The sequence below is a fragment of the Mastigoproctus giganteus genome, chromosome 4 (genome assembly GCF_048544385.1).
Source record: "Mastigoproctus giganteus isolate SK-2022 chromosome 4, ASM4854438v1, whole genome shotgun sequence".
Lineage (NCBI taxonomy): Eukaryota > Metazoa > Arthropoda > Arachnida > Uropygi > Thelyphonidae > Mastigoproctus > Mastigoproctus giganteus.
In genome coordinates, this window is record NC_143578.1 from 123,602,652 (window position 1) to 123,627,006 (window position 24,355).

Sequence of the window (24,355 nt, forward strand, 5' to 3'; positions counted from 1 at the left end):
TCTGATATTCCCTGTCAGACTTGGCAATTTGGAATCTCCTCTGGCTTAAAATCTCTCTACCTCATTGTGTCAAATTCATCTGTTGTCTCTACCGTTCTCCAACTACACTAATAACATGGAGCTCTGACTTCTTTGTAACTTGACTTTTTCCAGTCAAACTTTCTTAACAGTGAGGTAATTATCCTTGGTGATTTTAATGTTCACAACTCCAGCTGGCTTCCATTTTCTAGTCACACCGACCCAGCCGGTCGAGATGCTGAGGCTTCTGCAATTACTAATGACCTTGCACAGATTATTCATTTACCTACAAGAATACCGGACAATCCTAATCATACAGCCAATACGCTTGATCTTTTTATAACAAACAACCCTTCTAAGTACGCGGTCGAAGTGACAGGTCCTTTAGGCACTTCAGATCACAACTTGGTGATTGTCTCTTCTCCAATGGAACCTTTATCTCATGGTTATTTCGAACCTCGCGTTGTTTGGCATTACAAAAATGCAAAATGGGATGACCTGCGAGACTTATTTTCTTCTTTTCCTTGGTCAGATTACTGTTTCAAAACTTCTGATGGCAACGTTTGCTCAGATTGTGTCAGTGAAATTATTCTTGCAGGAATGGAATCCTTTATCCCACAGTCCACTTTAAAATCTCGTCCTTTATCTAAACCTTGGTTTTCCAATAAATGTGCTAAGGCTGTTCAAGAGAAGAATGTTGCATATCATAATTGGCTTGTTTCTAATTCGCCAGTTTCATTTTCTGCGTACACCAAAGCTCGCAAGAATTGTAAAGCACTTATTAATCAATCAAAACTAGAGTTTGAACAGGCTAAGAGTAGAAAACTTGCTTCTTGCCCTAATGGTAGCCGAGCATTCTGGTCTCTTGCCAAAGCTATTGGCCGCAACTTTTTCCCATCTCTGTTCCCACCTCTGTCCAAACCAGATGGTTCTGTTGTCACTTCAGCCAAGGATAAAGCTGACCTGCTAGCTTCCCATTTTTCTTCCAATTCATGTATTAATGATCTTGGTAAAACAATTCCCACCATTCCCAACATGCTCCATTCAATGCTCCCAGTGGTCTTCTGTAAAAAGGATGTCAGAAGGATTTTGACGAATCTCGATGCTAAGAAAGCTCCAGGTCCCGATGATATTTCTCCACTTGTTCTCAAAACCTGTGCTCCTCAACTTACTCCTATTCTTTGCCGCCTTTTTTCACTTTCTTATTCCAAAGGTGTTTTTCCTTCTGCTTGGAAATTTGCTCATATCCAGCCAGTTCCTAAAAAGGGTGACAAATCCCTCCCATTGCAATTACTTTTAATCTTTCTAAAGTAATGGAGAAATCAATTAACTGCCAACTCTTAAACTACCTAGAAACCTTCCGTCTGATCAACGATTGCCAGTATGTATTCCGTCAGTGTCGATCCACTGGTGATATTCTGGCTTATGTTACCCATTTATGGACTAATTCAATGGAAAGATTTGGTGAAACACAAGTAGTTGCTCTTGACATCTCAAAGGCTTTTGATCATGTTTGGCATAAAGGTCTTCTAAACAAGCTTCCATCTTATGGTTTGCCAACTGTTTTTAGTAATTGGTTATTCAGTTTTCTCTCTGATCGCTCACTGAAGGTGATGGTAGATGGTTCTCTGTCTTCTAACTTCTCCATTAATGCCAGTGTCCCCCAAGGTTCAATTCTTTCCCCCACTCTTTTCCTCTTGTACATTAATGACCTTCCATTGACTGGAAATCCAATCCATAGTATTGCCGATGATAGCACATTGCATTCCACTTTCCATTTTGAGAAACCTTGTCCTGTTCAATCAGCTTCAACTTCTCAAAAATCTGCTCCCAATTCCTTAAATGCCGATCTTCAGGTAATTCTCCAGTGGGGCAAAGACAACTTAGTTGATTTCAACCCTTCTAAAACTCAGTCTTGTCTTATATCTCGCAAAAAGGATTCTTCTGCTCCTATGCTTATCTTTAGTGACACTCCGATTTCTAGGCAAAATGATATCTCTTTTGGGGATTACTCTGACTTCTAATCTTTCTTGGCACAAGCACATTACAAATATTGCTTCCTCTGCATTTAAAAAACTTGGTTTTCTCTTTTGCTCTCAGTGTTACTTTTCTTCCAAACAGCTGTTCACTCTGTATAATCACAAATCCGCCCTGCCATGGAATATTGTTCCCACATCTGGGGTAGTGCCCCCAAAACCTCTCTCAGGCTTCTCGATTCCATTCAGAAGAGGGCAGCAGTTAGGTTAATTAATGATTCATCTTTAACAAAGTCTCTCCACTCGCTGTCTCATAGACGTACTGTTTCTGCTGCATGCCTCTTCTACAAATACTTCCATGGGCACTGTTCTTCTGAATTGGCTTTAATAATTCCCGCTCTCTCTTTCAAAACAGTCCCAACACGTGCCGTCACCAGCCAACATCCATTTACTGTCCAACTCCAAACTCACAGAACCAACTTTTCATCTTCCTCGTTTATTCATTCAACTGCCGTTTTCTGGAACAACCTTCCTTCATACGTATTTCCTGAAAATTACAGTCTACAGGAGTTCAAGTCCAATGTCAACAAATATCTTCTTTCGTCTTCTCAACCTCCAACCCAAGCACGGTACTAAGTACTATAGGTTCTAATACCTCTCGTGTTTGGGGTTCACATAAAAAAAAAAAAAAGTAATTACAGATCTGTTAGTTTAACTTGAGTTCCAGGGAAAATAATGGAGTCACTGGTTAAAGAAGCACTGCAGGATCACCTTGACAAGACTGCAGTTATAGTTCAGACACAGCATCGATTTGTTAAGGGGAAGTCTTGTCTTACAAATTTGATTGGTTACTATGATCTGTTCACAAAGGAACTGGATGCAAAAAATAATTTTTCATATACTTGGATTTTAGAAAATCTTTTGATAATGTTGCACATGAAAGAATACAGTACAAATTGGAGCAGCACAGCATTAAGGGCAAGTTGCTGCTTGTTTGTTGTTTATAATTTGGTTTTTAGGAGCATTAACAACTAAGGCCATATTGCTCCGGGGATATGCGGTGGTCATTCTATGACCTTTCCGCATCCTCCGTATTTGGTGGTCACGGGCTCGAACCCCGGTCTAAATCAAGAAGCGTGTGCTACGCACTGCTGCTCCTGACCACCTGGCTAAGGAGGCGCCACAAGTTGCTGCAATGGATAAAAGGATGGTAGTAGTAGTAGTAGTAGTAGTGGCACATGATGCAAGAAAGCAAGTGTAGGAGCTTATGCAGCATCAGCCAAAAAAAAAAAAAAAAAAAAAAAATCACACCATTCCCTCCAAATGCCTGTCCAGTTCCTCCTTAAATTTATTTAACCTATCAACTTCTACAACGACAGATGGAAGTTTGTTCCAGCAATTAACCACCCGCTGGCTAAAGGCAAATTTCCGCACATCTATTCTACATCTGTCCTTTCTTAATTTGAACTTATGTCCCCGTAGGTTGGTAATCTGAACAAGTGGAAGGATCCCATCAGAATTCAGCGTGCTCAACCCATTCAAGGCCTTATAGACCTCAATCAGATCACCGCGCAGATGCCTAGTCTCCAGCCACTGCAATTTGCAGAACTTAAGCCTCTCTTGGTAAGAGAATCCCTTCATTCCCCTCACCAATCGTGTTGCTCTTCTCTGTACACGCTCAAGCAAATCTACATCCTTCCTAAAATGAGGCCTCCAGACCTGTACGCAGTACTCAAGACGTGGCCTGACCATTGCCTTATACAGAGGGACAATCACCTCCTTTTCCCTGCTAGCAAAATTCCTATATATCATTGACAAAACCCCATGACCCGCCCTAGCAGCCTGTCTGCACTGCTCAGAAAACTTCATATCTGACTGCACAATTACTCCCAGGTCTTTTTCATTTTCTACCACCTTAAGTGTAGTACCACACAGTTGGTACGTTTCTCTGGGGTTACTTCTACCCATATGCAGTACTTTGCATTTGTCAAGGTTGAATTTCAGTTGCCACTTCTTAGCCCATCTGCCCAAATTATCTAGATCCTGTTGCAGTAGCACACTGCCATTACTGTCATTAACAACCCTGCCAACCTTTGTGTCATCTGCAAACTTCGACATTAAGCCTGATATACCTTCATCAATATCATTGATAAATACACAAAACAACAGTGGACCCAACACCGAACCCTGTGGGACTCCACTAATAACATTAGTCCACGAAGAGCAGCACCCATTGATTACCACCCTCTGTCTTCTCCCACTTAACCATCCTTTTATCCATTGTAGCAACTTACCCTTAATACCATTCTGCTCCAATTTGTACAGTAGTCTTCCATGCGCAACAGTGTCAAAAGCTTTCCTGAAATCCAAGTATATGATATCAAAATTATTTTTTGCATCCAGTTCCTTTGTGACCACATCATAATAACCAATCAAATTTGTCAGACAAGACTTTCCCTTAACAAACCCATGCTGTGTTTGAATTATTGCTGCAGTCTTGTCTAGATGATCCTGCAATGCATCTTTAACCAGCGACTCCATTATTTTACCCGGAACAGAAGTTAAACTAACTGGTCTGTAATTACTCGTGTCACCCTTCGATCCACCTTTGTGAATTGGGGACACATTTGCACATCTCCAGTCCGTGGGAACCTCCCCTGAGTCCAAGGATGCTCTCATAATTATGGCTAAGGGTTTGCTTAGTTGCTTTGCCGCCTCCTTTAAAATAACTGGATAGATCCCATCCACCCCAGGCGCCTTTCTTGTGTTTATCTTCAACAATTTCTCCTCCACTTTGCTCTCAGTTATTACAAAATCATTAAGCTCGCTACTACAATTTGATAACCTTCTTCCATTTTCAAATTGTAATAATTCCTCACGTGTGAATGTAGATGCAAAATACTCATTCAGTTTGTTTGCTATCTGAGCAGGATCATCAACAGTCGAACCATCGATGTCATGTGGACCAATCATATTACTCCCCTTCCTTTTAGAGTTTATATAAGTAAAGAAATCCTTGCTGTTTTTCTTAGCATCTTTTGCCAAAGATTTCTCGTAATCCGCCTTCACCTGCCGAACCTCCTTTGTGACCTGATTACAGACTAGCTTATATCTGCCACAGGCTTCTGCGTCACCTGATAATTTATATACATCCCATGCATTTTTCTTCTCTGTCACGAGTCTCATTAGTTCATTTGATAACCATTTAGGCCTAAACCTTGAACGATATTTCTTAATCGGTATATAAAGTCTAGTAGCTTCCACGATTAATTCTTTGAATGCTTCCCACTTAGAATTTACTGTTTGTAACATCGTCAGTTGATCCCACTGTACAGAATTTAAAAACTGTCTGAGACCACTGTACTCCCCTTTACGGAAGCAAAAACCCTTTCCTTTACCCCTGACGGTAGTTACCTCTTTGAGTAAATCCCACTTCAGCACACTGTGATCACTGCCACCTAGTGGTTCCTTTATCTGCAAATTCTTAATACACGAATGATCACTGCTGATAACCAGATCAAGAGTGTTACTTTCTCTGGTTGCCTCTCGAACATGCTGCTGCAGAAAACAATCATCCAATAACTCCACAAAAGTCTGACTAGTGTGTGAGTGACCAACCCACAAGTTCCAGTCAATATCTGGGAAGTTAAAATCCCCCATTATAAGACATTCTGATTTACTGGTAATCAATATCAATCAATAAAGGATGGTAATCATAGAGTGGTAATCAATGGATATTGCTCTTCTTGGACTAATGTTATTAATGGAGCCCCCCCCCCCAGGGCCCAGTGTTGTTTTCTGTATTGATCAATGATTTTGACCAAGGTATATTAGGGTTAATGTCTAAGTTTGCAGACGATACAAAGGTTGGCAGGGATGTTAATGGCAGTAATGATGGTTTACTATTGCAACAGGATCTAGAAAAGTTGAGTAGATGGGCTGAGAGGTGGCAACTGACGTTTAACATTGAGTAACGTACCAACTGGGTGTTTCTACACTCAGGGTAGTGAAGAATGAAAAGGACCTGGGGGAATTTTTGCAGTCAAATATGAAGTTTTTTGAACAGTGCTGCAAGAGTAGCTCATTGTGTCTTAATGATATACAGAAATTTTGCTAGCAGGGATAAGGAGGTGATTGTCCTCTTGTATAAGGGAATGGTCAGGTCACACCTTGAGTACTACATACAGGTCTGGAGGCCTCATTTTAGGAAGGATGTAGAGCTGCTGGTACAGAGAAGGGCAATGAGATTGCTGAGGGGGAATAAAGGATTGCTCTTACCAAGAAAGGCTTCAGTTCTGCAAATTTCAGCGTCTGGAGACTAGGCACCTGTAAGGTGATCTAACTGAGGGGTATAAGGCCTTGAATGGTTTGAGCAAGCTTAATGCTGATGGGATTCTTCCTCTTGTTCAGATTACTCACCTTAGGGGACATAAATTCAAATTGAGGAAATACAATTAGGCCTTCGTAGCTGAGTGGTCAGGAGTGGGAGTGCAGTAGCATATGCTTCTGAGTAGAAAGGGGTTCAAGCCCCTGACTGCTAAATACGGTCGATTTGCCAACCCACACTGGACTAGCGTGGCAGATTATGGTCCATTTCCCTCAACATGAATTGTTGAGGAGGCTTCCATCCCGCAGTGGGTTTATAATGGCTGCAGTTTATTTTTTTTTTATTTTAATTGTACAATAGATGTGTGGAAATTTGCCTTTAGCAAGCAGGTGGCTGATAGTTGGTATAAACTTCCATCTGTTGTAGTGGAGGTCAAAAATTTAAATAAGTTCAAGGAAGAAATAGAAAAGCATTTGGAGTGAATTGATGCATGAAATTGGAAGGTTTTTTTTTTTTTTTTTCCCCTGGTTGATGCTATATAAGCTTGCTTTGTTGCATCATATGCCTTTCCTAATGCTAATGGGATTCATTCTTTTAATCTTAGTATTCATACATGCAAAAAACTTCTTGTACTCTCTTAGCCAGTGATTTCTAATAATCAGCCTTTACCAGCCTCACCATTACCATTTCTGTGGCATTATTACAGATGAACTTATAGCCAAGTGGTCAAGGGTTAGAGTGCAGTAATACCCATGCATTTGAGTGGACTGTGGTCCAAGCCTAAAGAACTGCTAAATACAGTTATGAATTGTATTCATTATCAAAATAATTAACTGTAAACTCCTCTGAACTCAGTGGTCATGCCAGCATATAAACAAGTACTCATCCTTGCCATAATTTTTCTTTTAAACTGACCAACCCCATGTTCAACCATCAGGGCATCCACTTCATGCAATATTTCTTAATGGTATACATGGATTTGCAACTTCTGTGGGCTACTTCTTTAAAGGTATTCCATATTTGTGTATTCACCCTCCCTGTGCTGTCCACCCAGTTAGAGGTAATGTGGTGTTAAAAAAAACTTAGTCCTCTATCCTGAAATTAAAACACATTCCTTAACCTTTAACAACTGAAACCCTTTTGTTCATCATTCGACCTAGAACTTTGCAATCACTTCCTGCTAAAGGCTCCTGTACTATCAATCCTATGCCTGATGATGTGTAAAATATTTTTGTCCCTTATACTTTCTCTAATATGCTGATATAAATAACAATATACTGTTATAAGAAAGATAGGAAATAGGACTGAAAGCAATTATTGCTCAGTTTTGATTTTTAAATAAAACAAACTGCTCATTTGAAATTAAAATTTTATTAATTTTATTTATTAAAATTTGCTTACCATTGGCTGATCGTAAAATGGAAATCCCTGCATGGATCTTAAAGCGTTTGTTGCACTGTTGATATCTTTAAATACAACAAAGGCCTGGCCCCTCATTTTAAGTGTTTTCAATGCAATGATATCAAGTATCTGTCCAAATTGTGAAAATATTGCATAGAGAGATTTCTTTAATTCTGTTAAACAAATAAAAAAAATTAAGATTATAAAACAATTGTGCACAGTTTAGAATTTGGTATTACGATATTACTCAAATAACCTCACTGAAATTTCAAAAGGAAATTTATCTATCTAAATTTTTATGCTGAATTATTGACGAAATACATATTATACAAAAAAAGTTTTAATAGTACCTATGTTTAATAATTCTGAATATAGAATTTTGAAATAACAAATTTAGACATGATAAAGAGTCATAGAAGTATTCCAAAACAAATTTGAAGCAAACAAATATGTTTGAGGCAGTAAAAATTTCCATTTTAAAAAATTGTTTAAGTACATTCATATAATGTGATGTTACAGAAATCCATTATCTATATAATATCAGGTAAAGATACATCATAGTTAACTCATAAATCTGAACTGAGTATGTAGTGAAAAGGGCTTGTTATTGTTATTGTTGTTATTTGGTTTTTAGGAGCATTAGCAACTAAGGCCTATTACAACGTAATTTATGGCTGGCGCCTCAGGTTACAAAAGAAGTTAACTTACGTACAAGTTAGTGAAACAGCATCAAAACTACTTAATTAGTTACAACTGGCATCATTTAAATATATCGTATATTGAAAATGATGCCAATTCATAACTACAGGCAACTCCCAAATAACACGGTATCTTAACAATGCGATTTCACTCTAACATAAGTTGCAGCAATCCTAGCACAACATCGTACTTATATAACAGTTTCATAACACTCTTTTTGGGCTTTTGTGGGGGGGAACCCAGCTATTACGTTGGATGTAATTTTTCAACACTTCCATTCTATTTTGTGAATCCCCCGCTAAGATCTATGCAAAAAAAAAAAAATATTCAAAAATCCTCGTGTTAGGTTCTGTGCAATTGAACTTGTGGTGCTTGTTTGAGACCATAAAAAATTGACTTTGAAGAGTGCAGTTCGTGACTTTTAAAGTTATTTTTGGATTTTATTTGATAGTTTATAAATTTTTCCAGATATATATTACTAAACTTTGTTCTTAAGAACCATATTGGAATAATATTTTGGTTGTGTATTAAATTTGTTAAATTATGCCTAAGAAAAGTAAAAAAGCACTACTCAAAAGACATTTTTCAATTGTGGACTGTATCGGAATCATAGCTTTATCACTCAAACAAGTAAAACCGCCAAGACTAAATGCGTGTTGGAAAAATACATGGCCAGAATCAGTTCATTCAGGAAATTTGGTCAAACTGACAGAAAACCTTGAGATGGTCCTTGAGGTTGTCACAGACATTCTCTCAGATATGCCAGACAAGCAGTACTTGCTACCTGGGAGTCTAAAACGCTGATGGAACTGATATTCGGGTGACACTCAAGTCAAGTGGACCCAATTTCGGCGAAGACCGGACGGTCTGTGACAGCCAAATCCTCTGCTTGCACCTTCACGATGGTGGGACTGTTAGTAATCCTGGGTATAACCTCCATGCACAAGTACATGGTGGGTGACCACCCAGGTGTGAACCAACGTAAGCAGGGGTCGAGGTGTGGCGCCCACACCACATGGAGGAACGCCGCCCCTCTATGTTACCAGGCAGTACTAGGTGGTAGATGACTCTCATCAACCGGTGAAATACCACCACTTTGCTTATTGAGGCTTGAAGTGGTGGAACCCATGTTTAGTCTCTAGAGCTAAGTTCCGGTCAACCCTTCCCTATCTCTTCCATCATGCAGTACGATTGATGACTTTTGAGGTTATGATGAACGTCGTGGCAAGATCCAATATTCCTTACATTTTGAGGGTACAGCTCTAAAACGGTGTTCGCAGGCGGGCCGCTAGTGAGTACACCGGACTGAACCTATTGGTAACTCTCTAGGAAGCTTCCGGATCAGCTAGTGTATAATCTTGCTACCTCTACTCTGCCAGATAGTGACTGGTGGGAGTCCGAGTAGTGTGTATGCGGGGAGCATTGTCGAGGCCACGTTATGTCAAGGATCTTGGTATATTCTTACCACATGTACGCCATATCCAAAAATTTCATTACTTCATACAGCATGTCCCACCTACTTTTTCTTACTATTGAATACACCATGAATTGTCAAACTAATAGAGCAAGCTTATCTGTGAAAAGATCTAAACCTCCCAAGCACTTCCTAATTCATTTCACAAATAAACGTGGTCTCAATTCTAATCTCAACGATGTCCATTTCCACTTCCAGTATGCCAAACCCCATGTACTTTTTCTGACAGAATCTCAGTTATCAGTTGATTCATCTACTGCTCATCTCAGATGCCCAAATTATTCGCTGTATGATTCCTTTCACCTCAAAGGTGGTACTTGTGCATATGTCCGTTCTGATATTCCCTGTCAGAGACTTGGCAATTTGGAATCTCCTCTCTTTGATCTTCTCTGGCTTAAAATCTCTCTACCTCATTGTGTCAAATTCATCTGTTGTCTCTACCATTCCCCCAACTCCACTAATCACTTGGAGCTCTTTGACTTTCTCCAGTCCAATTTTCCTAACAGTGAAGTAATTTTCCTTGGTGATTTTAATGTTCACAACTCCAGCTGGCTTCCGTTTTCTAGTCACACTGACCCAGCAGGTCGAGATGCTGAGGCTTTTGCAATTACTAATGACCTAGCACAGATTGTTCATTTACCTACAAGAATACCGGACAATCCTAATCATACAGCCAATACGCTTGATCTTTTTCTCACAAACAACAATTCTAAGTACACAGTCGAAGTGAGAGGTCCTTTAGGCACTTCAGATCACAACTTGGTGATTGTCTCTTCTCCAATGGAACCTTTATCTCATGGCTATTCCCAACCACGTGTTGTTTGGCATTACAAGAATGCAAAATGGGATGACTGTTTCAAAACTTCTGATGTCAACGTTTGCTCAGATCGTATCAGTGAAATTATTCTTGCAGGAATGGAATCCCTTATCCCACACTCCACTTTAAAATCTCGTCCTTTATCTAAACCTTGGTTTTCCAATAAATGTGCTAAGGCTGTCCAAGAGAAGAATGTTGCATATCGTAATTGGCTTGTTTATAATTCTTCAGTTTCATTTTCTGCCTACACTAAAGCTTGCAACAGTTGTAAAGCAGTTATTAATCAGTCCAAACTAGAGTTTGAACAGACTAAGAGTAGAAAACTTGCTTCTTGCCCTAATGGTAGCCGAGCATTCTGGTCTCTTGCCAAAGCTATTGGCCACAACTTTTGCCCATCTTTGCTCCCACCTCTGTCCAAACCAGATGGTTCTGTTGCCACTTCAACCAAGGATAAAGTTGACCTGCTAGCATCCCATTTTTCTTCCAACTCATGTATTAATAATTTTGGTAAAACACCTCCCACCATTCACAACATGCTCCATTCAATGCCTCCTATGGTCTTCCGTCAAAAGGATATCAGAAGGATTTTGATGAATCTTGATGCTAAGAAAGCTCCAGGTCCTGATGGTATTTCTCCACTTGTTCTCAAAACCTGTGCTCCTGAACTTACTCCTATTCTTTGCCGCCTTTTTTCACTTTCTTATTCCAAAGGTGTTTTTCCTTCTGCTTGGAAATTTGCTCATATCCAGCCAGTTCCTAAAAAGGGTGACAAATCCCTCCCATCCAATTATCATCCCATTGCAATTACTTCTACTCTTTCTAAAGTAATGGAGAAATCAATTAACCGCCAACTCTTAAACTACCTAGAAACCTTCCGTCTGATCAACGATCACCAGTATGGATTCCGTCAGCATCGATCCACTGGAGATATTCTGGCTTATGTTACCCATTTATGGACTAATTCAATGGAAAGGTTCGGTGAAACACAAGTAGTTGCTCTTGACATCTCAAAGGCTTTTGATCGTGTTTAGCATAAAGGTCTTCTAAACAAGCTTCCATCTTATGGTTTTCCAAATGTTTTTAGTAATTGCTTATCCAGTTTTCTCTCTAATCGCTCACTGAGGGTGATGGCAGATGGCTCTCTGTCTGCTAACTTCTCCACTAATACCAGTGTCCCCCAAGGTTCAGTTCTTTCCCCCACTCTTTTCCTCTTGTATATCAATGACCTTCTTCCATTGACTGGAAATCCTATCCATAGTTTTGCCGATGATAGCACATTGCATTCATCTTTCCATTTTGAGAAACCTTGTCCTGCTCAATCAGCTTCAACTTCTCGAAAATCTGCTACCAATTCCTTAAATGCCGATCTTCAGGTAATTCTCCAGTGGGGCAAAGACAACTTAGTTGATTTCAACCCTTCTAAAACTCAGTCTTGTCTTATATCTCGCAAAAAGGATTCTTCTGCTCCTATGCTTATCTTTAGTGACACTCCGATTTCTAGGCAAAATGATATATCTCTTTTGGGGATTACCCTGACTTCTAATCTCTCTTGGCACAAGCACATTACAAATATTGCTTCCTCTGCATCTAAAAAACTTGGTTTTCTCTTTCGCTCTCGGCGTTACTTTTCTTCCAAACAGCTGCTCACTCTGTATAAATCGCAAATCCGCCCTGCCATGGAATATTGTTCCCACATCTGGGGTGGTGCCCCCAAAACCTCTCTCAGGCTTCTTGATTCCATTCAGAAGAGGGCAGTTAAGTTAATTAATGATTTATCTCTAACAGAGTCTCTCCACTCGCTTTCTCATAGACGCACTGTTTCTGCTGCATGCCTCTTCTACAGATACTTCCATGGGCACTGTTCTTCTGAATTGTCTTCTATAATTCCTGCTCTCTCTCTCTTTCAAAACAGTCTGAACATGTGCCGCCACTAGCCAACATCCATTTACTGTCCAACTTCAAACCCACAGAACCAACTTTTCATCTTCCTCATTTATTCATTCAACTGCCGTTTTCTGGAACAACCTTCCTTCATACGTATTTCCTGAAAATTACAATCTACAGAAGTTCAAGTCCAATGTCAACAAATATCTTCTTTCGTCTTCTTAACTCAAACCCAAGCACGGTACTAAGTACTATAGGTTCTGATACCTCTCGTGTTTGGGGGTTCACATAAAAAAAAAAAAAAAAAAAACTGAATCGGTGAGATAGTAGAACTTGCTAAATCGGTAGGAGTGGAAGGTTCTAATGATATGACTACTGAAGACATTCAAAAATTAATAGTAGAAAAAGAGGCTAGCCAAGCAGATTTGGTGGAAATGGCATTGGAGGAAAACCAAACCAATTCAGAGGATGATAGTGCAGATGCAAATTCTGAAGTTACAAATTTTATACTAAAAACCATACAGGAAGTCAAACTTAGCCAAGCAATTAGAAACTTATTTTACTGAATGCAAAATTTCGAATGAAAGGAGCACAAAGTTCAAAAGGGAGCTTCAAAAATGATTAGCTCCATACCATGAAATTTCCAAAGATCTATTAAGCAAAAGCAAACAAACCCAGATTACATTTTTTAAAGAGCGCAGAAGATACACGAAATCTAGAAGCTGCAGAAGAAAGTTCAGAAGGTGAAGATATTCTGCAACACAGAAAATATTTTCGTTTGATTGTACTTAGCAGCGATGAAGAGGAAGAAAATGAAATGAATGTACATTATCGGACATATTTGGTTCTTGAGGCTATCACAGACAAGCTGTGCTGTCTACATGGGAGTCTAAAACACTGATGGAACTGATATTCAGTTGACACAGAAGTCAAATGGACCCAATTTCAGTGAAGTCCAGACAGTCTGTGACAGCCAAAAAAATAGTCCCACCTTCACGTTGGTGGGACTGTTAGTAATCCAGAGTATAACCCCCATTTGCAAGAACACTGTGGGTGACGACCCAGGTATGAACTAACGTAAGCAGGAGTCAAGGTGTGGTGTGGTGCCCACACCACATGGAGAAATGACGTTCCTCTTTGTTACCAGGCAATACTAGGTGGTAGATGACTCTCATCAACCGGTGCAATACCACCACTTTGCTTATTGAGGCTTGAACTGGTGAAACCCATGTTTAGTCTCCAGAGCTAAGTTCCGATCAACCCTTCCCCATCTCTTCCATCATGCAGTATGACTGATGACTTTTGAGGTTATGGTGAATATTCATGGCGAGATCCAATCTTCCTTACATTTCGAGAGTACAGCTCTAAAAGGGTGTTTGCAAGCCAGCCACTAGCTAGTACACCGGACCGAAACTATCGGTAACTCTAAGAGGATTCCAGGTCAGCTAGTGTGTAATCTTGCTACCTCTACTCTGCCAGATAATGACTGGAGGGAGTACGAGTAGTGTGTATGTGGGTGGCATTGTCGCGGCCACATTACGTCAAGGAACTGGGTATTTTCTTACCATGTGTATGCTATATCCAAAAATTTCATTACTTCATACAGCATGTCCCCCAACCTTTTCTAACTATTGAATACACCACGAATTGTCAAGATAATAGAGCAAACTTCTGTGCAAAGATCACAAATACGTGTTGTCTCAGTTCTAATCTTAATGATGTTCATTTCCATATAGAGGTCTGCCAAACCTCATGTACTTTTTCTGAAAAAATCTCAGTTATCGGTTGATTCAAACACTGCTCATCTCAGTTGCCCAAATTATTCACTGTATGATTCCTTTTGCCTCAAAGGTGCTACTTGTGCATATGTCTGTTCCGATATTCCCTGTGAGAGACTTGGTAATTTGGAATCCCCTCTTTTCGCTCTTCTCTGGCTTAAAATCTCTACTTCATTCTGTCAAATTCATCTGTTGTCCCTACCGTTCTCCCAACTCCATAAATCATTTGGAACTCTTTGCAACTTGTCTTTCTCCAGTTCACAACTACATCTGGTTTCTGTTTTCTAGTCACACAGACCCAGCTGGTCAAGATGCTGAGGCTTTTGTAATTACTAATGACTTGCACAGATTGTTCATCTACCTACAAGAATACCAGACAATCCTAACCATACAGTCAACAAGCTTGATCTTTTTCTCACAAACAACCATTCTAATTACACGGTCGAAGTGAGTGGTCCTCCAGGCACCTCAAATCACAACTTGATGATTGTCTCTTCTCCAATGGAGTCTTTATCTCATGGCTATTCTCAACCTCGTGTTGTTTGGCATTACAAGAATGCAAAATGGGATGACCTGCAAGATTCCTTTTTTATTTTCCTTGGTCAGATCACTGTTTCAAAACTTCCAATGTCAATGCTTGCCCAGATCGCATCAGTGAAATTATTCTTGTAGGAATGGAATCCTTTATTCCACACTCCACTTTAAAATCCCGTCCTTTATCTAAACCTTGGTTTTCCAATAAATGTGCTATGGCTGTTCAAGAGAAGAATGTTGCATATCGTAATTGGCTTGTTTCCAATTCTTCAGTTTTATTTTCCGCCTACACCAGAGCTCTCAACAATTGTAAAACAGTTATTAATCAGTCCAAACTATATTTTGAACAGGCTAAGAGTAGAAAACTTGCTTTTTGCCCTAATGGTACGCTATTGGCTGCAACCTTTGTTCATTTCTGTTCCCACCTCTGTCAAAACCAGATGGTTCTATTGTCACTTCGGCCAAGGATAAAGCCAACCCATTTTCCTTCCAACTCATGTATTAATGATCTTGGAAAATCACATCGCACCATTGCCAATATGCTCCTTTCAATGCCTCCTGTGGTCTTCTGTCAAAAGGATTTTGACTAATCGTGATGCTAAGAAAGCTCCAAGGTTTTGATGGCATTTCTCCACTTGTTCTCAAAACCTGTGCTCCTGAACTTACTCCTGTTTTTGCTGCCTTTTTTCACTTTCTTATTCAAAAGGTGTTTTTCTTCTGCTTAGAAATTTGCTCATATCCAGCCAGTTCCTAAAAAGGGTGACAAATCAATCCCATCCAATTATCGTCCCATTGTAATTATTTCTACTCTTTCTAAAGCAATGGAGAAATCAATTAACTGCCAACTCTTAAACTATCTAGAAGTCTTCCACCTGATCAACGATCGCCAGTATGGATTCGGTCAGTGTCGATGCACTGGTGATATTCTAGCTTATCTTATACATTTATGTACAAATTCAATGGAAAAATTTGGTGAAACACAAGCAGTTGCTCTTGACATCTGGAAGGCTTTCAATTGTGTTTGGCATAAAGGTCTTCTAAACAAGCTTCCATCTTATGGTTTGCCAACTGTTTTTTGTAATTGGTTATCCAGTTTTCTCTCTGACTGCTCACTGAGGATGATGGTGGATGGCTCTCTGTCTTCTAACTTCTCCACTAATGCTCGTGTCCCCAAGGTATTTCCCCCACTCTTTTCCTCTTGTATATTAATGACCTTCTTTCATTGACCAGAAATCCTATCCCTAGTTTTGCTGATGATAGCACATTGCATTTCACTTTCCAGTTTGAGAAACACGTTCTGCTCAATCAGCTTCAACTTCTCGAATATCAGCAAGCAATTCCTTAAATGCTGAACTCCAAGTAATTCTCCAGTGGGGCAAAGACAACTTAGTTGATTTCAATCCTTCTAAATATCAGTCCTGTCTTATATCTCGCAAAAAGGATTCTTCTGCTCCTATGCTTATCTTTGGTGACACTTCGATTTCCAGGCAAGATGATATATCTCTGTTGGGATTACCCTGACTTCTAATCTCTCTCGGCACAAGCACATCACAAATATTACTTCCTCTGCATCAAAAAATCGTGGTTTTTCTCTTTTGCTCTCGGCACTAGTTTTCTTCCAAACAGCTGTTCACTCTGTACAAATTGCAAATCTGCCCAACCAGGGTATATTGTTCCCACATCTGTGAGGTTGTCCCCAAAACTTCTCTCACGCTTCAAACATTCAGAAGAGGGTAATTAAGTTAATTAATGATCCATCGCTAACAGTCTCTGCACTCTGTCTCATAGACATTCTGTTTCTGCTGCATGGCTTTAATATAGATACTTCCATAGGCACTGTTCTTCTGAATTGGCTTAAATAATTCCTACTTACTCACTCTCTCTCTCTCAAAACAGTCCAAACACGTGCCGCCAACATCCATTTACTGTCCAACTTCAAACTCACAAAACCGACTTTTCATCTTCCTCGTTTATTTCATTCAACTGCAGTTTTCTAGAACAATCTTTCTTCATACATATTTCCTGAAAATTACAGTCTACAGAAGTTCAAGTCTACATGTCAACAAATATCTTCTTTCATCTTCTCAACCTCCAACACACAAACGGTATTAAGTACTATAGATTTTAATACCTCTAGTGTTTGAGGTTTTCCTAAAAAAAAATTAAAAAAAAGTATCACAATTTGTAAGATGTTTGTTCAGTTACTGTTTTTTTTTTATAAAAATTAAGTTTCCAATAGTTATAAAAAAAAATGGTGTATTTTTGTTAGCTTTCAGAACATAACCCCCCCCCCCCCTGTATTGGTTCTTAGTCCTGTATAACAGTTTTGCACTACACAAGATTTTATAGAAACCTAACTACCGTGTTATAAGAAGGTTACCTGTAGTTGGTTAAGTACAGAAATGATGCTATTGCACTAATTTGTAAGTTAACCTCTTTTGTAACCTCAGGTTCTAGCCCTAAATTACATTGTAGTAGAAATCCATTACTTAAAAACTTGAACTGGACTGACTAATGACTGAATTATATAAAAATATATAACTTAAGTTTAATATGACAAAATATACAGCAGGCCCCCGTTATAACCCGGTTCGCTTTACGCTGATTCGCTATAACGCTGTTCTTATATTATAGCCTGTATCTGACTATAACGCTGTCACAGATCACTATAACGCTCTTTTACAGATTACATTTTTGACATATTAACAAAATCGTTTTATTTGATGGAGTCGATAGCTTGAAAATGAATAGCAAAACAGCATTAAAACATTTCCCACGCCTACTTGAGAAATTTTCCCACGCTCAGTGAAATTTTCTCACACGCTAATTTAGTTTCAGTACAGTGACTTGTTACGTAGTTCAGAGATCAACATTTTAAAAAATGATGAAGTATATTGTTTGTAATATTTGCGTTATATGCATTTATCCGAAGTCTAGTCATCACTCAGTAGAGTATTAGACATCGTGCGTAACGAAAGTTTACTTGAACATTGTATCGTAATTAATTCAACCAACGCAGTTACATTTTCGAAGAGCTAATAATGACTGATAGGAATGAAAAAGCAACAACGTCTGGGCGCAGTACGAAGACTATAAATGTAAGAAAAAGACTGAATTTGAAAATTAAATTAGACGTTTTGAAGCGAATTGATTCCGGTCAACGACAAACGGATGTGTGCCATAATTTAGGACTTGCAACTTTAACTGTAAGAACAATTATAAAAAAATAAAGAATTAATTTTTGCAGCGGGAAAGATAGCTGTTCCACTGCAAGCAACTAGGACTAGGCCGGCTATTAGGATTGAAATGGAAAGACTTTAATTTTATTGAAGATAATATTCCAATGCAGAATTCAGTTAAGTTAAATATTAAAAAAAGAGAGAGAGAGAAAGAGATTAGCCAATATGATGATCTGAAGAAAACTTGCCTAAAAAAAAAAAAAAAAATGTGGAACCATTTAAAACTGGTAAGGGCTGGTTGAATAGATTTAAAATCCAGGAAGAAGCCGCAAGTGCAGATCAAGGAGCCGAAACTTTCAAAAAAGAACTTGTTAAAATTATTGAAGAGGGGTATTATGTGTTATACTTCTCAACAAGTTTTTAACATAGCTGAAGCAGGACTTTTGTGGAAACGAATGCCTAAAAGAAGTTTCATATTGAAAGAAGAAAAAAACATGCCAGGTTTCAAAGCGGCGAAGGATCGGTTGACTTTATTGTTGGTTGTAACGCTGCGGGGGATTTAAAATTAATACCCCTTTTAGTTTATTTGGAAGAGGGCCAAAGTTCAACTCAAAATCCACACATTTTTCATGATTAAATTCATTATTTTAATTGGAATTTTAAATTTACTTTTGATACGCAAGTAGTTACCACAATTATACGTATGCAATGCAGAATATTTTATATGTGCAAATATTTGAATATTAAATATTTTGACCGACATTTGTGCATCTTTTCATTACTGTTTATTATTCATTAGGAAATATCCTATGGCACCGACTGCAGCTCATAAATACATATGTTACCTTATGGGAAAGCGGCGCTCGCTTAGCGCGGATTCACTTGGCGCTCTGTTTTTCCGGAACGAATGATCAGCGTTAAGCGGGGGTCACCTGTAATTCATTATTATAAGTTTATTATCAAGAGAAATATGAACACTAAGCTCCTTTACTGTAGCATATTCTTACAACTGCACTGATTCATTTAAATTAAATACGGTGTGAAATTCAAGATTTCATTTAATACTTCCTAGGTACTTCTTTAAAATCTAGTGCCAAAGCAAATATTAATAATGCCCGTTCCGCTCTAAATCCCGTTTTGTGATAAATCAGGACAAATGGTTGTTTTGTCTCTAGAGCAAAGTTTCCGGCATCCCCCTCCCCCCATACTTCTCCTTCAACCCATGCGCAGTACTAAGTACTATAGGTTTTGATACCTTTCGTGTTTGGGGTTTTTGATATAAAAAAAAAAAAAAAAAATGATTAAGTAGCAAATTTTCAAAAAGCTTGTTTAACTCACATTTTGAATTTCTTGGTGTTATTTAATAGCTTAGGTATGAATATACTGATTCTAAACAGAACCTTAGTTTTTGCATAGCATCAATGCCCAGAAATGAGAGAAAAGTAAATATACAATACCATATCAGATTAATTAACAATGTTTATCTGCTGCACAAAATAGAGAATTAATCATTGATACAAGTAAATGACAAGCTAAAAAAAAATCCCAAATTAAAAAGTAGAAACACTCCTCAGGTAAATAAAAAAAAAAAAAACACCCTAAAAATGTACATATGAATGCCTGACTTTTTGTGTGGGTCAGTGAAATTATTCAGAACCAAGGACCAGAAATAGTCACAATCATAGCTTCATTCCACATCCTTGGTACCTCTTCACTGACTATACACTCTAGTGGAATCTTTCCCAATGCTTTTCACTAACATCACAAGATTTTATCTGAAGGAATCCAATTAAGAGTGCAAGTAACGGAGCGTGACTGACATTCCATATCTCATATTCCTGTAATTTTCAATCAAATTCTCAACTAGTTCTTGGTAATTTAAACCATTAATTTTACCAATAAAGCCATTCACTATGGGGGGAAAACAACTGTCAGGAATTTTGATCATCATCAGCCAATGTGTCTTCCAGTACTTGTGAATCCAACATCTGCTTAATCTGTGGACCTATAAATATGCTACCTTTCACATTAGCATGAGACAACTTTGAAAACACAGACTGCATATGACAGAAGATACCACCTTGAGGAGCCAATGCTTTAACAAATGCATCAATTGTGTGACCAGAGCAAGTTTTTGCTCTGGTCACACAACTGATGTGATCCCCACTCCATATCAAGCATGATATGGAGCAGGGAAGCAAGACTATGACAGTGATATACAGTGAAACTTCCCTTTAACGGACAGCCATGGGGAACGAAAATGTGTCCGTTAGAGAGAAGTGTCCGCTAACAAGAAGTCTGAGGGAGAAAAAAAAACAAGAAAGAAAAATCGTTAAACGTTTAATGTAAAATTAAATTAAATTATATACAGATTTTGCACAATATTTTTGTAAATAATATACATACAATTGTGCTATGCATATTATGACTTTATCTTAAAAAAAATACATACAGTAATCACTTATTTTCTTCTGCACCTTCTTCCGGCTGATAATTTCGTTTTCAACATTTGTTTGGAGTGAAGAAACCATCAAAAGTCCTTCAGTATCTTCTTCAGCGGCAAAAAACATTTTTAAACGATTGATTTGTATCAGCGCTTCTTCCATTTTCATCGGTGGTTCGTCGTTAATATGTTCTTCGACAGAATGACCTCCTTCCATTTCTTCATCCTCATGAGGAACTTCTTGAAAAATATCGATAATAATGTCGTTGATATCTATAGCACCATCTTCTGTAGTGAGGTTCGAGTCTATACCTTTGTAGCCAGGGTCACTTTGTAGCTGAAGTATCGTACGTTATCAATAGATGTTGAAGTTCTTGTTCTTCTTGGTGCTCCACATTGCTGTTCACAACTTCAATTTTTGCGTTTGAGAAGCCAGACTTTACAAAACAGTTCACGACAGTTTGTTTTCTAATTGCGCTTACTGAAGAGGAAATCCACTGAATCGCATCTAGGATGCTGAGTTTATTTGCAAGGTCACTCGCACATGTTACATCGTTCATGTTTGCAATGAGATGTCTTAAAACACGTTTTCTGTAGTGAAGTTTAAAATTTTTTATTATCCCTTGATCCAAGGGCTGACACTCTGCAGATGTGTTTGGTGGCAGAAAAACGATTTGAATGTTGGACAATTCAATGTGCGGGTAAGATGCAGCATTATCCATGAAAAGAATAATTTTTCTGTTTTGACGAATCATGTTTTGGTTAAAGTGACTTATCCATTCGCTCATGATATCTCGTGTCATCCACGCTTTTTTATTAGACTTCCAGTCAACATTCAAAAGATTCAACTTTATGCCCTTGAAACAACGAGGATTTTGTGGTTTTCCTATAACAAGAGGTTGTTCAAAGTCTCCCAGCATATTTGTACACAATAGTACAGTCAAGCGTTCCTTAGAAATTTTTCGGCACTGGCACTTTTCGATTTTTAGACTCATTGTTTTTTCAGGAAGAGCTTTAAAAAACAAGCCTGTGATATCGTCACAGATGTAAATATCCTTAGCTTCAAAATCACGACATAAATCTTCCAATTTGATGGTCCACTCTGTTACAATCCCAGTATCAACAGATCCACCTTCACCGCTTACGGTTTTCCAAGAAATATAATCCGAGTTTTGAACTTGTCTAGCCATCCCACAGAAGCTTTGAACTCATTTACTCCCATAGATTTCGCAACCTCCAAAGCCTATTCCCTAATAATAGGCCCATTAATGGGAATTTTTTTAGCACGTTCGCGACAAAACCACTCATACGTAACATTGTCAATTTGAAGTCCAACATTTTTCAGAATGATTTTTGAACCTGATCATTGACGTGTTGCCAAAATTGTTTGAGCAGTTCATTTTTTTTCCTTTAGGATGTCGCTTAACTGCGTCTTCCCGATTTTGAATTTTGCAGCGAGATTGCGAACACTATTTTTTTGCCGATCATACACATTAATGAGTTCGACTTTATCTTTTAAAGTTAAATGTTTACGACAAGACATTGTGCACTTCACACGACACTGAACAAAACTGAAAACTGAAACTGAAAAGACGAAAGGCTGACCATATTCCACCCCCCCTTGCACACACCGAATTCATCAGAAGTTTTACACGTGCCTTAAAATTCTTGAAAAAGGGTTTAGAACCGCGACGTAAACCTTGATAAAATTCAGAGAATCGGAAATAGAAAATAAACACACGATTGAGGGAATACGTGGAAGAAACGTTCTAGAAAAAGGGCCGTGAGCTCGTCAGCTGTCCGTTATGGGGGGGGGATCAAATTAAGTGCTAATCTAAATGAAACAGTGCAGATTGCCTGTCCGCGTCTGTAACGCGATTGCCTGCAAACGCGTTAAAACCAATGGAGGTGAGTTGGGGAATTTGAAAATGTCCGTTGTAGAGAGATGTCCGTTAGGAGAAGTTTCACTGTAGTTTATTAAAGTGGAATTCATTTAAGGATACAACTACAATCAAGAATAAAGGAAATGGATTTTACTTTCACAAAGTTGTCTAAAATGGTCCTAGATTTTAATTCTTTTCAGTGGGAAGGCCATTTACATGTTCGTCGAGCCTTTTTTTTTTTGTTTGTTTGTTTCTTTCAAATTCAGCACACATAGTTGAAAGTGCAGAATTTCCCTAAATGCTTATTTAGGGAAATTCCGACTTACGTCGAGTTCCGCGGAACACAAACCTTACATTAATCGAAGAGTGGCTGTATTTCGAAATACATCCACTTGCCTTATGTTAATAACACATACTTTACGTTAATCAGAGAGTGGCTGTATTTCGAAATACAGCTGAACTCGTTTATAACGAGCCTGCTTACGAGTAAACTGAGATATTTTGTTTGGTCTCATTTAAAAACACATAGCATTCAAATTCAGATATAACAAGGGAACATATTGCCATGTGGCAGCAAACCAAGTGCTTCTTGTCATCCTTTACAAATGAGAAGAAAGTTTCTACTTGTCCTTCAAAAGAAAGTTTATAAAATTGCCTGTGAAATCCATTGTCTAGAACAATCAATGTCAAAGCAGCGAATGCTTGTAAGCTCTCTAGAGGTCTGCTTTTACCTACTCTGCAGCAGCTAGCCATTAGTCATTGGCAAGCTGTAAAATACACCCCACTCCTTTTCCAATGACCAATCGATGGCCGCTGCTGAATAGATAAAAGTAGACCTCCGGAGAGCTTGGATGCATTCACTGCTTTGACACTGACCATTTTGGATAGTGGATTTTGCAGAAAATTTTATAAACTGTCCTTTTAAGGACGAACTCAATTCTCACTTCTAAAGGACAGTAAGAAAAACTTGGTTCAATCTCGGAGCCCGAAAATGTCGAAGAGGAAAGCATTATTCGTGAAGGAAAAAGCCAAAATTATTGAAGAACTGCAGACTGGTCAGAAGAACGTAGAGATGTGCAAGAAGTACAGACTTTCTTCGTCTACTGTTTCAACACTGAGGAAAAATAGAGTGTTGAAGGCCTGCGATGACAACATAACAAATGCGACAAAGATGATGTTGATCAAGCTCTGCTGAAATGGTTCACAGCACAAAGAAATGCCGGTTTACCCATAAGTGGACCAATCTTAAAGGCTAAAGCAGAAGAAGAATCTGCACAGCTTTTCAACTATGCAGGATTTTGTTGCTCAAATGGGTGGCTTGATCGTTTTAAGAATCGTCATAAAATTTGCTATGGCAAATTAACATCTACATGGATGACCGACGTGTGGCTGCTTCATTCTCATGGCTAGGGTGACGATGACATCTACAATATGGGTGAAGCTGGAATTTTCTATAATGTCACTCCTGACCAAACTTTGAAATTCCAAAAAATGAATTGGAGAAAAGTTGTAGAAGAACAGACTTACAGTGGCTATCTGCCCGAATATATCTGGGACAGATAAAAGAAGGCTTCTAGTGATTGGAAAGTCTACCAAACCAAGATGCTTCAAGAATGTGAGGCAACTTCCAGTGGCTTATACGTTGAACAGAAAAGTTTGGATGACTTCAGATATTTTCATAGATTACCTCAAAAAGTGGGACAAAGATCTTCGTACAGAAAAACACAAAATTATACTTGTTGTAGATAATTGTCCTTCACATTCACAGAAAGTCGACAATTTAAGTCACATAATGCTTGCTTTTTAGCTCCAAACACTACAGCAGTGCTACAACCAATAGATCAAGGTGTGAACAGAAGGTTCAAAGCTCATGTTCATCGCAACTTGGTCCTTTTACTCAATGACAGAATAGACAAGGGAACTGAAACGAAAATCTCAGTTC

The 24,355-nt window shown here is 38.5% G+C and overlaps 1 protein-coding gene across 2 annotated transcripts in view; it reads right to left on the bottom strand.

Annotated features, from left to right (window-relative positions):
- snf (U1 small nuclear ribonucleoprotein A snf) overlaps nt 1-24,355 on the bottom strand; it is a 162,060-nt gene that overhangs the window by 90,198 nt on the left and 47,507 nt on the right. For both annotated transcript variants that reach the window (XM_090371777.1, XM_090371778.1), the window contains exon 3: nt 7,723-7,895. In XM_090371777.1, the coding sequence (XP_090227903.1) occupies nt 7,723-7,895 (173 nt within the window). The remainder of the gene's footprint in view (nt 1-7,722; nt 7,896-24,355) is intronic.